Source organism: Muscardinus avellanarius, assembly GCF_963383645.1.
Source record: "Muscardinus avellanarius genome assembly, chromosome: 6".
Lineage (NCBI taxonomy): Eukaryota > Metazoa > Chordata > Mammalia > Rodentia > Gliridae > Muscardinus > Muscardinus avellanarius.
Genome location: NC_137791.1, coordinates 86947713 through 86962503, shown reverse-complemented (window position 1 = coordinate 86962503; position 14791 = coordinate 86947713). Strand labels below are relative to the sequence as shown.

General features: G+C 31.6%; 1 protein-coding gene across 1 annotated transcript in view; it reads right to left on the bottom strand.

The window, feature by feature from the left end:
- The window catches only part of TECRL (trans-2,3-enoyl-CoA reductase like), a gene marked incomplete at both ends in the record, with an annotated part of 73579 nt that extends 59802 nt beyond the window's left edge, over positions 1–13777 (bottom strand). Inside the window, one exon of the mRNA XM_080697647.1 lies at positions 13544–13777. Within this exon, the coding sequence (XP_080553773.1) occupies positions 13544–13777 (234 nt within the window). The remainder of the gene's footprint in view (positions 1–13543) is intronic.
- Between the last annotated feature and the right edge of the window lie 1014 nt (positions 13778–14791).

Genomic DNA, 14791 nt, shown 5'->3' with positions numbered 1-14791 from the left:
GGCATTTTGGTTTATTTTGACCAATGCAATATGGGCAGGAGAGATAGTGTCTCTACCTCAGGCCTTAGACCTTGAAAGACGTCATGTTTTTAATATCTATCTAGAGTAACTATACATTCTTGAAGCTGCTGGTTCTTATTTGTTGCATATACCCTTGCACTTGCTGTTACAGAGCGTGATTGGCTTTCTGTCTCACAAATTAGACAGCTGAACTTACTTTATGTAAGTAAGTTGATACCCTTTAATGAAGCACTGGGGATTCTGAAATAATAAAAGTGAATGAATTCTAGCACATTAATTTTGGAGGGATTTTTTTTCTTAAATGCAAAGAACCTTTGCTCTTACAGACATATAATTGTAAAAATACTTGTTGTCCCTCCATGGGCATTCTTCTTATGGTTCCAAGTCTTGTTCTTAACCACTATGCTGCACTGTATAGCAGGGCAAAATGAAATGGGAATGTAAAGTGTAGGAAAATACATTGGTCATTACTTTGTGGCAGACACTAATTTAGAATCTATATAATCAGACACTGTAACAACATAAAGAACCTTGTGAAGTATGTGACACTAAGCTTCATAAGAAGGTGAAAAATATCTCCCTAAAGCTATATGGCTGATTTTATATAAATCTTAAAATTCTTGAAATGTATGTTAAACAAATTTTGTTTATATACATAAACTATGACATACATAGACTATTAACCTAAATTATATAAATCACCAAAAAAACCTTAAAAAGAGATTGTGTTTATACAATGCCAGAAATGTTGATGGAAATATAAAGGCAAATGGATAATACATTCATGTATGACTTTACTTTCATAATTATAAAATAAGTCTTATCTGACTTTTCTTCCTATGTTGAAATGAAGCATATTTCATTTTAGCTATCAACAACACAGAGGAGGCTCACAGGTTCAAAGCCAGATTTGACAACTTAGCGAGGCCTTCTGAATTTAGGCCCTATTTTCAAATAAGAAATAAAATTTGGCTCAGGGATTAGCAAAGGTGGAATCATCTGGGTTCAATCGCCACTGCCACAAAAAAGTGGTTCTTTTATTCTTACTATCTCAAGAGTAAAGTAATTCTACATAAAACATATATTTAAGTTAAAGGTAGTTTATCAAGAACTTTAGAGTGAGAGATTTTCAAAATATTATCTGCAGAAAGACAGTGGCAACACCATCTGAATTTTGGCTCAGAGTTCTGTGTTAAAGCATTGATTAAATTAAGTAAGATTTTAACTAAGTTTTATTAAATAGAATTTTGAGGAGCACATAATAAATCTGCATTCAATGATGTATAGATCAGTATTGACAAATGAAGAACTCATTTAGACAGCTAACGATTTATCAAATGTTTTACTAATCACATGCGATTATGATTTTTACAAAGTTAAATAGCCAATAATTTTAAAGCCATAAACTTTCAAACTTAAAATATTATTAAATCTTTATTTCAGATGCATTAAGTACCTAATTAGAATTTAAAAAATAAGAAAAACAGCAAATAATTTTATTTTTCACAAAGTGATATTAGTTTGATGTTTATAAGAAGGCAGAGGTACAGCATTCCTTGACTTAAGTAGAAGATAAATTCTCAAATATAATATCTGGTCTCTAGATGCAGGAAAGAGTTCAAAATAAATCTGTTTAAAGATAATGAACTTCTGATAGGGAAAATGTGAGTAGGGTATTCATAGACTTTAAGTGGTGGCAGACTGGTGGGCTCAGGTTACTCGCTTAAATCACAGCAGATCAACAGGGATTGAAAATTATTCAGTGATTGTCAGTTTAAGAATCTACTAACAAAATATAATATACTAATGGTGTTCAGCTTGTACGTTTGAAACTCTAAAGTTGGTAAGAAATTCATTTTGGCATTCCTTTCTAAACTCTTCAGGGGTGTCTCTATAGTATTGTGCTCTCAGTTAAAACTTGAAAGGCCAAGGATATAAGGCACTTAGAGGAGGTAATTTCTACTCTAGCAGATTGCCCTTTACTGTTAGAGATATCCCCATGGTGATTCTTCAGTGTACAGGGACTATTTATAACTGGAAGAGATTTTTAATGTTACTCTCAGTTTCATCAGTAGAAAGGAAAGTGCTGTCTGGGCTAAGTCTGTACCTTGCTTGAATTTTTATTTCAGCTTGTGATATATTATCTCTCTCTTATTTATAAGATCTTTATAAGTCTGTATTCTCACTGCCAAGCCCTCCCTCCCCCAAACTTGATTATAATAAGATAGAGGAAGGAAGATTTGTTTGCTAACTATTCTGGAGATCTCAGAGGTTCAGTCCATGTTAGGTCAGGTGAAATCTTGGGAAGTCAGGGCCTGGGGACAGGTGGCAGAGAGTGTGTGAGCAGAAGGACTCTTCCATTATTATATCATGGAGGCCAGAAGCAGAGAGAGCAAGGAGAGGAGAGGCAACAGATAATCTCCAAAACTACACCCCTAGGGCCTGCTCCTCAACAACCAAGTCTTGCCCCCAAATGGCTCTCTTTTCTCCATGAGGTCTAGAGGGATATTCTAAGTCTAAACTATAATAATAACTAATACAATTCAAATAGTTGTTACACCATGGTTTTTAGGGAATAAAAATTCATTATATGTTCATCACAGATGCAATTTTTTAAAAAACTATTTTTAATCTAATGTGGATTAAATGTGCTGATGTGAAACATAGATGCAGGAGGACAATGGCATGTTGAGAGAGAATAGGAAGGAAAGGAAAAAAATAGGAAAGGAGAGGGAGGCCATGCTTTAGAATTATGACCCATAGAATGCTCTTGCTCTTTATTTTTACTTGATAATAATCAAGTGAATGAATTCAAACAATGCTTTGTCTCAAAACCTTTGAGAATTTTTTATGTATTGATACACATTGTGTGTGTGTGTGTGTGTGTGTGTGTGTGTGTCACTGGAGATTAAATTCAAGGGAATTTTACCTGTGAGCTAAAACCCTAGTTCAATTTAATTTTTTTGATTTGAAACCAAGTCTTGTTAAGTTAGTAAAGACCTTCATAATTTTCTCAGGCTGCTTTCAACCTGCAATCCTCCTTTCTCACCATTCTTTTTAGTGTAACTATAGGCATGTGCCAATATATCCAGCTACATAGAATAATTTGCAGCAGAAAGTAAGATATTACATAAATATGAGTAAACTTGAAATTAATCATGATTATATTTAATTGAGAATTATGTGGAACATAGACATATTCACCACACAGATTCTAGTAAAAACAAATTTAATCACTACTTTTCTCATAGTGTAAACTTAAGACTTCGGGAAGCACAAATTTGTGGTCAGAAACATGTGGTATGAGGATGCTGAGACACATACTATAAATATGATCCACTCAATATATGTTTGCCTCTTTAGGTGGAATGTTTGTTTTTTAATGATACTTAAATTACTAATTATTTGATAAATGTTAATTTTATAAAAAGTAGATACAGGGGAAAAACTGTTGTTAAATAACTTTGAGCATAAGATTAGTGAAAACATTTTTTAAAAATAGCTAGGATTCATGGAGCCTCCATTTTTGCTTGTTTTGTTTGATACTGGGTACTAAACCAGGACCATTCTACCTTCAAGCTACACAATTTGCAATATTTTTATTAATTTTGAAACAGAGTCTCTCTAGGTTGCTGAGGCTGATTTGAGGTTGAAATCCTCCTGCCTCAGCCTCCCACATACTGAAATTTTAGCTGTGTGTGACTACATCTGGTTCGTGGCAGCTTCATGAGTGTGACTGGTTCCCTTTTTAAGAAAGACCGTAAAGTGTTTTCTAGCCCTTTTAGCATGCAGTGTGTGGGAGATACCCATCCATTCATTCACAAAGAAACAAACCTTACCAGTAATTGATTGGCTGGTGCCTTGATCAGGCCTTTCCAGCCTCCAGTGCTATAAGAAAGAAATTTTTGTTGTTTTGTGATATATTCAGCCTATAATAATTTTGTTGTAGCATCTTTAACTAAGATACATGACTGGCATGCATTTAAAATTAAGTGAGAAGGAAAGAGAGAAAGGGAAAGAGAGAGAGAGAGAGAGAGAGAGAGAGAGAGAGAGAGTGAGAGAGAGAGAGAGAGAGAATGTGTACATGTACTTCCTAAAATTTCAAATACATTTATTTTTAAAAAAAACTAGCTTCTTTCCCTTATATATATATTTTCCCACTCTTGGATTATTTTTTATTTTTATGTGGATCATATTGGAAAAGGCATACATTCAAACAGTGCTTGGTGCCCCCCCCCTTTCCTTTTCTCCCCCTCCCAACAATGAGTGTCCAGGTTAACCACGCTACATTCACACTTATGCAGATATTCGAATATAGCTCCTCCATTACTCAAACTCAGCCTTCTTCTTCCCTACCCTTCCTTTCTAGCTTTACTGAGGTTTCCCCTCCATTTTTTGGAGTCCCTCTGTTATCCCTAATACTCTATAGTTTGGGCATATTAAAGAAAATATATGTCCCTTCTCTTTCTGTGCTTGGCTGATCTCACTTAATGTAATGTTCTCCAGGTCTTTCCATCTTCATGAAAATGACATGATTTTGTTCTTCCTAGTTGCTGAGTAGAATTCCATTGTGTGTATTTCCCATAACTTTGCAATCCATTCATCTGTTGATGGAGACCTAGGTTGGTTCTATATTTCAGCTATTACTAATTGTGCTGCTATGAACATGGGTATGCATATATTTCTGTAATTATCTGATTTCAAACCATTTGGAAAGATACTCAGGAGTGGTATAGCCAGATCATATGGTGGACCCATTCCCAATTTTCTAAGGAATCTCCACACTCATCTCCATAGTGGCTGAACTAGTTTGCACTCCCACCACTCCAGGATTATTTTTAAAATTTCACCATTTTATTCAATTTATTTTTTGGTTTTGGTCTTTTATCTTAAGATTTGTGATATATCTAGAATGGATCTGGGAGAAGGTGGGACACCCCATTGCTCTGACTTCCAAGGTGGCAATGCATCTTTATCTTTTCCGTTATAGAGGATTCAAAGTTTTAAATTGATTTTGAACTGTTTCATACATATTTCCAAACACAAATTAGACACATATAAGATGAAAAAACTGTTGTGTATAATTAGTAATTTTATTATTTTGTGAAAAAATATTAACATTTTATTTTATAATTTCCCAATACATTTAATAGATATAATTTTGTTTTATTATTAAAATAATACTCTTCAATTTGATAACTATAGCCTAATATCTTCAAAGTTCTGTGCTATAGCCATTTATTTTTAGAGATTTTTAGAGCAGAGATTTTTTTCCCGGTGCCTCTAATGGGATAGTCAATGTAAATAAAATCTTAGAGAAAATAAAATAAAGATCTATCCAATGACTTAAGTAAGAGAAGCTACCAAGTATCTGCAAAGCCTAAGGAAATCCCTTGATATCATGTTGCCTTCCAAATGTAGCATTCCTGAACAGGTTCCTGAAAGACTTGCTTCTCAGTTTTACTATATTACCTTCCAACTTTCTGCTATCCTTTCTATTTTCCACATGGTTGTCAAACTTAATTTTATGAAAGGTAGAACTGAAAAATAACACCTCTAATTTGTTTTTCTTTTTGTTTTGTTTCTATAAAAATATTTTAAGAAAAAATATAAGACCAAAACAGCTAACCCACAAACATGGGAGGGAGGGATTCCCAAAAGAGAATAACCCTACTCCTCTAATTTGTGAGAAAAAAATGCAGATGCTTCAGCCAATCTTTCACACCCTTTCTCATCAGCCAACCGGATCATCTTATTCTGTTTTCTCCATTCAGAGACATCACAACAGGAAGTCTTGCTTTTACTTGCTTTTACAAAAAAAGCATTGCTTTGTTACTGTCTTGCTTCTTTGTCTTAATTTGACTAAGTATTTTCCCTGGGACACTTTTCCACACCACCCATGCTATTGTGTTGTTCTATATTTTTAAGAGCCTTTAGGTGCATCCTTCAGCTGAACAATTTCTTGATTTTCATCATCATGCCTAAACTTTTACTGGAAAATAATAGTTATTTCGCTAGAAGTTTTAGTATGGTATAAGTTAAATTTGTGTTTCCTATGTACTATATTAAAATATATGATAAAATGTGTAATCCTTCTTTCGAAGTAGATTCATGCATCTTTGGGTAAGGAAAATATTTGATTTTCAACCTTAGGTAATTTATAGTAGCCACTCAGGAAATAGCTCCTTGTAATTTGAATAACAGAGTAGGCATCACCCTCTCATTCTTACATTTTTATCTTGGACATGTAAACCTAGATATTTTTTTAACAGATGTTTTTAACTCTTCACTTTTTTCAGGATTTAATAGGAAACAGACTTTTTCTTAATTGTACAATATGTTCCACTTAGTGTTCTTTCCTTATTGGTTATCATTTCTTTTTTATCTCATATTTCAAAGTTACTTTAAAGTAGAAAAACTCCCCAAAATTAGTTTGATTAACTTTTTCATTGATCTAAAACTTGTTATTTTAGATATAACTTGTTTACTATATTTACCACAAAAACATTAAGAGTTATTAATATACCTTGTATTTTAAGAAAATACTATCTTAGAATAAAATCCAAGAGAAGCCTGAATATAACAAGTTTTAGTTCTACATCTAAATTGTGTTTATTGCACAAAATCATTTAGGTCACATAATCTTTTTGAATCATGGCAATGTTGAAAAGTTCATAGTCTTATCTAATTTGGTGCTTTTCAAGCATTTTTATTTCTATTACTCATAAAACGGATACATTGCAAAATACAAGAATAAGTTATTCAAAGTAAATACTGATATACAAAGATAAATTCCACTTTATTTTTATTATAAGATTAAGAAAAGCACAGTAACTCAAAATTTATCATAGCTTACAAAAAGACATTATCAATTATTAGATTATACAAACTATAATGAATGTTTGAACCAACTGTTACTGGGATGAAGAACATATGTGCTTGTAGATTTAAGTGGCACAGAAAGGATTTTGTCATCTTCTTTGGCTCATATGGTATGAATGTCATTTGGGCAAATTATGACAGAGAAAGACACTCCTGGCAGAGGAATGAAATTTTCCCAAAGCTCAAAGAATAACAATTATAAAATACATTCTAGAAATATTAAGTAGTATAAAATGCTGAAATATGAAGTAATAAGAGAAATATAAAGCAATTCCAAAAATGTCATTTAAGAATATGTAGAGTTGGAGAATGAAGCAGTAAGTTTTCTGAAGATCTGTTAACTAACAAGAGCAGTATCTTCCAGCAAAGCCTTATTTCTTATTTGTCACTGACTGTCATACATATCACATACTGGAGTTTCCCTCAATCACTCTGTCTAAATTAGTCTAATCAAATTCCACAAAAAACACCATAGCATTTAATGCAATACATACTTATAACATTCCTCTAATGCTTCTTAACAATATTTGTGACTCCTTATATCTTCCTTCTCATTCAAATGAACTTGCTTAGGCATCTGTGATATAATATTTCCCATTTTCCCCATCTCTTTAAATTTTTCTTGTTTTCCTCTTTTGAGACTTTTTCCTTTAGAAACTGAAATTTATGACAGCTCTACTGAAAATTAGAGACCTCAGGCCTCTATAGTTGCTTTTCATTTGTATTGCATCATTCTTCACAAAGTATCTTCTCTGCTCCAATGGCTACAAAGATCACCTATACATTGTAATTCCCAAGTAAACATACTTAACTATGACTACTCTTCTGAGTTCAAAATCATCACACAAAAGGTCTACTGGTTATCTCAACTCAGATATCTCACAGGGATCTCCAACTGCAAAAGAACAAATGCAGTATTTTCTAACAGCTTCTCTGTCTGTGGCAAAAAAATAAGTCAACAAACACCATACAAGTGACACAGAAAATTATATCAGCTTTAGGGTCTACAGCTGCTCAGCCCGGCAATTCAACACCATTCATAGACCTTCCCCATTCCTCTTCCTTGACCATCTGATTTATTTCATTGTTTTCACCTCCTAAGTACCTATGGTATTTCTGCACTTTTATTTATCCTATTTATTGTTAGGAACAAACATCAGCATTATGTTTCTAAAGAGTGTCTCCTCTTCAATAGACTAAATTATTTGCCTTTGTTTGCCATCCAAAATTACCTTGTTCTCGCACTAGGGAGACATATTTTCACCTAAAATTGCTTCTGCAGTATTTGTCCTACAAAGTAGATGATAAAATTTAAGGATTGGTATTGCATCTACTTAAATCAAGGCATTATTTGAAGCACATAGATGAAACATCATAACAAATATATATTTGGTTAAGAGATGCCTATATCACTGAAGTGTCAATATATAGATTTGGAGACAAGAAAATCTGATAAATTTCAACTATCTTTTTGTAAATGCATCTTCTTTTGTTTTGAGTGTTGTGTGTATGTTTTATTTTTATTTATTTATTTATTTTTAATAATACATTATAATAATAAATTTTAATGGAATAAAAGATGGTAGAGGCATACATGCACACCACTCATTTATCCCCTTTCCACTTCACTTAATAGTATATATTCATTTTATAAATGTAATTCATGTATAGATTTCTAGAACATATTTATTTTATCTCTTCTATTCCACTGATACAAAATGCTTATATCTACATATGCATGGTATATCATGATATATGAAAAAAGCATGCATTTTTTGGAATATGAGAGACAGATAAAAAACAAAAGACCTAGTGCTATTGTGATGGTCTCTGAGAAAAAGAGAGATGGGAATAAGAAAGACATTGCTGATAGATGTGCTAATTAGCCTCATTTGATCATCCTAGAATATATACCTCTACCAAATAACACATTTTATCACCTATATATGTATATGTATAAAATTTTGACTTACCAATTAAAAATAAAATAAATATCTGACCATTTAAAAAGTGATGATTTATTTGAAAAATGCTAATAATTTCATAAATGAATAATAACATTATTACATAAAATATTTAAATTATAATAAGCACTATATACAAATATTACTTGAATGATTTTCTCACCTTTGCTGATTAATATTTACAAATTAATATTCCTAATGTTTTAACATTATCTAAAATATTATTTTTATTTATGTAAAGCTAATCATGCAAAATGTGGTAATACATTGAGCATATGATACAGAATCTTTAGATAAATATAACCTTGGATGATAATTATATATACTAGTTTGGTTAAAAAAATAAGGCAAGAATAAAAATAGCTGATAAAACTGTTAAGATAAAAATTATTTTAAAACAAATTCATACATAAATATGTTTCACATAAAGGCATAAATCATTATATAACGCTATCACTTCTGAGAGAAATCTAAGTCAGAGTAGATAATAGTTTAGTAAATACACAGATTCTTTGAAATCATAACTGGATACTATGTTATAAAATTCCCAAGAATATCAAAAGGGTGCTGGCTGATAGAGATCCTTTGGGTTCCCTGAAAATGATTGTGCTCATTCTCATTGCTAGGATGAATGGCTAATATTAATTTAATATGGTTTATAATAATATTAAATTTGATTGCACAATTTTATCAAAATGTAGTATTATAAACTCATGTATGGTTTCTATTTGAATGTTAAGTATTGCTATTTTGTTTGTTAATTAATAAGAAATAGAATACGTAAGAGCCTTCATGGTCTAAAATTGTTGAGCAAATAGACATCTCTTGAAAGCAGCACCACATCTTTAAATACCTTTCAAAAATGGAAGTCAGACAACTGAGTCATTAAATTAGACACAGCCTAAGATTATGGCTAGCCACAGTCAGTAACATCTCTTTCTCTGCTATATTTAGACCTTTTATTAAAAGCAAGGAGCATAAAATATATTGTCTGGGTTCAAATTTTGTTTGAAATTTAAGTCTTTGTTTGACTTTAAGTCTTTCAACTTTTAATGTACCACAGTTTCTTCCTTTATAAAGAGAAATAATAATACCTAACTTGAATAAAAGTGAGAGGTACAGGATCATGTCCAAGGAATAAAGGATAATGCATTTTGAAGTTTCTATTAAAATTCTGATGTATCTGAAATCAAATCTCATAAGCTTTCATTCTGTCTTGCTAAGAAAAAAGAACTGAGGGGGAGGAGAGGAGAAAGGAGACAAAATGTAAGGAAGAGAATTAGAGGAAGAAAATAGGAGAAAGGAAAATGAAGAGGAAGAAGAAAAAGAAGAAAAAGAAGATATTGTCATTTGCATAAACATGAAGTTATGAAAAATTGCCGTAGGCTATTGTAAGATGCCATTTTCATTTTATAAAAAAAATAAATTGAAGCCGGGCATGGTGGCTTGTATTCCCCTTCCTTGGGAGGCGGAGACAAGAGGATTACACAGATTTGAAGCCAGCCTCTCTGGTTTAAGAGACCCTGTTTCCAAATAAAAATATAAAAAATAGAGGAAGAAGGGTTTCCAGGAACCAGCACCACCACTAATAATAATAATAATAATGATAATAATAATAATAAAATAATAATAATAATAAATTGAAGCACAAGTATTCTAAATATCATGTATAAGGCAAAACTAAAAATGACAATATCAGAAATTAAGAATTCTCAAAATTTCTAAGTTTTTAAAAATACATTTTACATAATTGTACTATTCTGTAATTCTCTTTACTATCCTCTGGTATGTTTGCCATTAGAAAGATTTAAAAAATAACTGAATATTTTATTTTATTTGTAAAACACATTAAAATTAAAAAAAAATCTTTGACATAGAGAAAACAAAACCATATGAGAAACAAGGTTTTTGATGTCAGTCTCTTTGGATCAAAGGAAAGTAAGTGGAAAGATATTTGAAACATTTATCAGCCCAGCTTTTAGTGTTCTTGCCATGCTCTTGAATCAGTGACTTATCACAAGATAAGCTTCTGACATTTTCCAAAATAGAAGTGACACAAGGATAGAAAGCAACTGGAAATAATCCATTACTCAATTTTTAAAAATTACTTTTCATACTACTTTTTATATTTTTGGATATATCCATAAACATTTAACAAGAATGATTAATGATAATTTAAATCTCTACATTTTATTACCCTGATTAGCTATACTGTTTTAATTATTCATGGGAGATAGCTAAATTAATTAAGTAAATATCTCCACCTCATTCACCAAAAGCAAGTTAACATTTAATATTAAAGTGTGGCTATCAATAAATTCAACACTGATGCAAAGTTAAATACATCTGTGTTTAGGGAAAACCATGAGGAATTTTGTACTTAGTGGAATGGTTTTAGGCAGTGTCTTCTTTGTGATCATATTTACATTTATTCCAATAATAAATTGATTTAGGAAATAGTAAATGTATTTTCATATATTAAACTCTGCCACCTTAAAATGATCAATACTAAACATTAGTGGAATGTCAAGTCTACATATTTCTTGAACATCTGTCCACTTATTTAACACATATTGTTAAACACTTTGTTCCAAACATAGTCCTAAATGCAGAAAATAATGAAGAAGAAAAAACAACTAAATCTTTACTTTGTGAAGCTGACATACTAAAGATAGGTCAAATAATAAACTTAATGAAAAAGTAAGCATATGTTAGATGTTAATAAGATTAGCGGAGAATTATCATAGAAAGTGCAGTAGTGTTGTCAGGCTTCACATTTTAAATAGTCAGAAAGTCTCCAAAGAAAGGTGATGGTTGACATACAATGGAAGGTTTTGACTAATTGTGAGGATGCAGTATTAGCTGACAAGATTCAACAGGCTAGTTCTGATTACTGTGTAGGAACACACTGAAAGTGCTAACGACAAAAGCAAGGTGAAGATTTAGTAGTGCTGGCAGCAGAGGTGGTGGGAATTTGTCAGAGTCCAGAGATACTGCGAAGGCATTGCCAAGAAGATGGATTGTATGTGGAGTGTGAGATTAAGAGATGATGAAACATGACTCCTACAAGTCTTTGGCATGAGCTATTTGAAAGATGGAGTTACCACTCATTTATTTGTAGAAAGGAACCAGAATGTGAGGAAGATTATCGGAGGAACAAGAGTACTGTTTTAGATATGCTAAGCTTGAGATACCCAGAAAAAGTTCAGATAGCCAGGTAAATAGGAAGATTTATAGTTCAGGGGAAAAGAATGGGCTGTAGTTATGTGTCTATGAATCATCCATAGGCAGATGATATTTACAGTTATGGGACTCTAAAATGTAAAGTGCTCTAGATGGGAAGTTCTGGTGACTGAAGTCCCTCACCTAGTATTTCCCATGCTGAAAAATCAGCGGAAAGAAAAGAGGAAGCTAGTGAAGTATCCCAGGTGAAAATACACATTCTCAAGAAACATGTTTTAAATAATATATTTGATTACCAATGAAAAATATGGCTGACATTTGAAGATATAGCACGAGAAGGGCCTGAGGATTTAGCAAAGTTTTTTTTCACTGACTCACAGGTAACCTCAGGAAGTTTCAATTCTGAGAAGTGATGGAGGGAAATACCCATATCCAGTGGGCTTAGGATAAAATGAGAAGAGAGAAGGGAGGGCAGATTATTTGAACAGGTGAAAAAAGAAATAGAAGAAAGGACGAAGTTGGAAAAGATAGTGGAGGAAAGAGAAAATTTTTATTTTTTGGTTTGGAATATTCTATGTTTGTGTATTTGTATATATAAAATATGGTTCATAATTATCTTTAATTCCAACACCATTCCAAATCGTTTTTTAGGGATGTTTTCAATCCTCACTTTGTCTATTTTAAAGTTCAAGTTATAACATGTAGATACACAATTTGGTAGTTTCATACAATATAAAATTAGTAGAGCCTACTCAATATATTTGAAAATATTATTTATAATTTATATATTATAACAACCTGTCAATTAATGATCAAATATAAAGAAATAAAACTGATTTTCTGTGCCATTTATAAAATATGTATAATCTATAGCTTTTAGATTTTCATGTATGCTAATATTATCTCTCCATATAATTTTTAAAAATAAAAATATAATTTTGTTTCCATTATGGTCAAGGAATTATGACTTGCATGCTCTTATACTATATCTATTCTTCAACATAAGTTTAAAAATCTAATTTTATTAACTTTATTCTAAAAGGAGCTCTTGGGATAAGCAATTCCTAAGTCTCTCCTAAGTCTTGATAAATAGAATGATGTAGGAGGGATTGGGTCCAGATATGCTTAGTTCCAAAATGCATCGTATGTAACTATACTAATTTATAACACAATAAATACTGAAAATCAGAACATTAGTTATAAACATGTTTTTTAAAAACTTGGTAGAGCCAAGTGTAACAAAAAGTACTTACAGCTCTTAATTTGTCAAAAAATACCATGAACAAAAAATAAAATTTGTCTTTCTGGTTTTAATTCAAATTATGCAGCAAAAAATATAAATCAATCTAGATTTTTTTTCTTTCATGAGTGCCATCAATTTTATGAAAAAATTAGTAAATTAATAAAATAAAGACAAGACAAAAAAAATCCCATTCTAATGTAAAGTGAAAGATGGCCAGATATTAAATATTTATTCAATAAATAAAACTCACCTTATCCACGATGCATATCTGTTTTCTTGTTTGAGCATCAAGTATTTCAATCTGGAAGTGAGTAGTTTTTGAATGTTTGATGACTGGACTTGGTTTCAGAGGGCCTGCTAAGAGTACAAGTTCTGAAAGAGAGTGAAATTTTCTTGTATCATTCTTTGTTATGGGCTGTGAAAGTCCCGGAAAGGATAATTCTTTCTTGTGTTCGGAGGCAAGGGACTTCTGCCTTTTGAACATTGTGAAAACTCAGAGAACTGACATGTAAACAGGAGACACACGCCAGTGTGCTCCCTCTGCATGCTTTATATACTGCTGGCCAAATCCTGAGAGGTTAAGTGGATGCCATTCCAACAGTTCAGTTTTATTTAGCAGGCTTGAAAACAATGACTGATCTTATTTCTATATATAGCCCACTATTTAGGATTGCTGCAATGTAGAGTATTCCTTTACCAGAATTTGAATTATTCCTCACTGTCTTCTTTTATCTCTGCTTCTTAATATGCCCACTCTTATCTGAGATTACAAAGCATGAAAATAGATGGCTTTTCTTATCTCTAAATTCTAAATGTACTCATCTTCAAACACATGCATACTTTTACATACACATTCACATTTAGATATGTTTAACTTTAGCAAGGTTTCAGCTTACCATTTCAATTAAGAAAAAAACATTATATAACACATTTAAAATAATTAGTGACATATTCATACTAATATATATGTTATATGTGCAGGAGCGTTTAAAGTGTTCTAAAGTGAGAAACTTATTCTCACCAATATTGATTATAAATTAAAAAAATTAACAATATAACAAGTACAAATTTTTCACTCATACCAGAGAATCAAAAAATGGCAAGCCATGAGATTAGAAACTGTGGAGAAGTCAGGCGTGGTGGCACATGCTTGTAGTCCCCACGCTTGGGAGGCAGAGACAGGAGGATCAATCGCACAGGTCAAATCCAGCAGTGCTGGCTTAAGAGACCTTGTTTAAAAAAAAAAAATATATATATATATATATATATATATATATATATATATATATATATATATAATAGGTCTGGGAGTGTAGCTCAGAGGTAGAAGGGCTCCAGGAACCCGAGTACCACCAAAAAAAAAAAAAAAAAAGAAGAAAAAGAATCAATTAAAAAATTCAAAATATGTTGTCAGTGATTTAAAATGATACTAAAGGAAAACATTCTAGAATGTTATTTTAAGTGAAAATAAAAAAGTATAATGCCCAATGTATGGGGG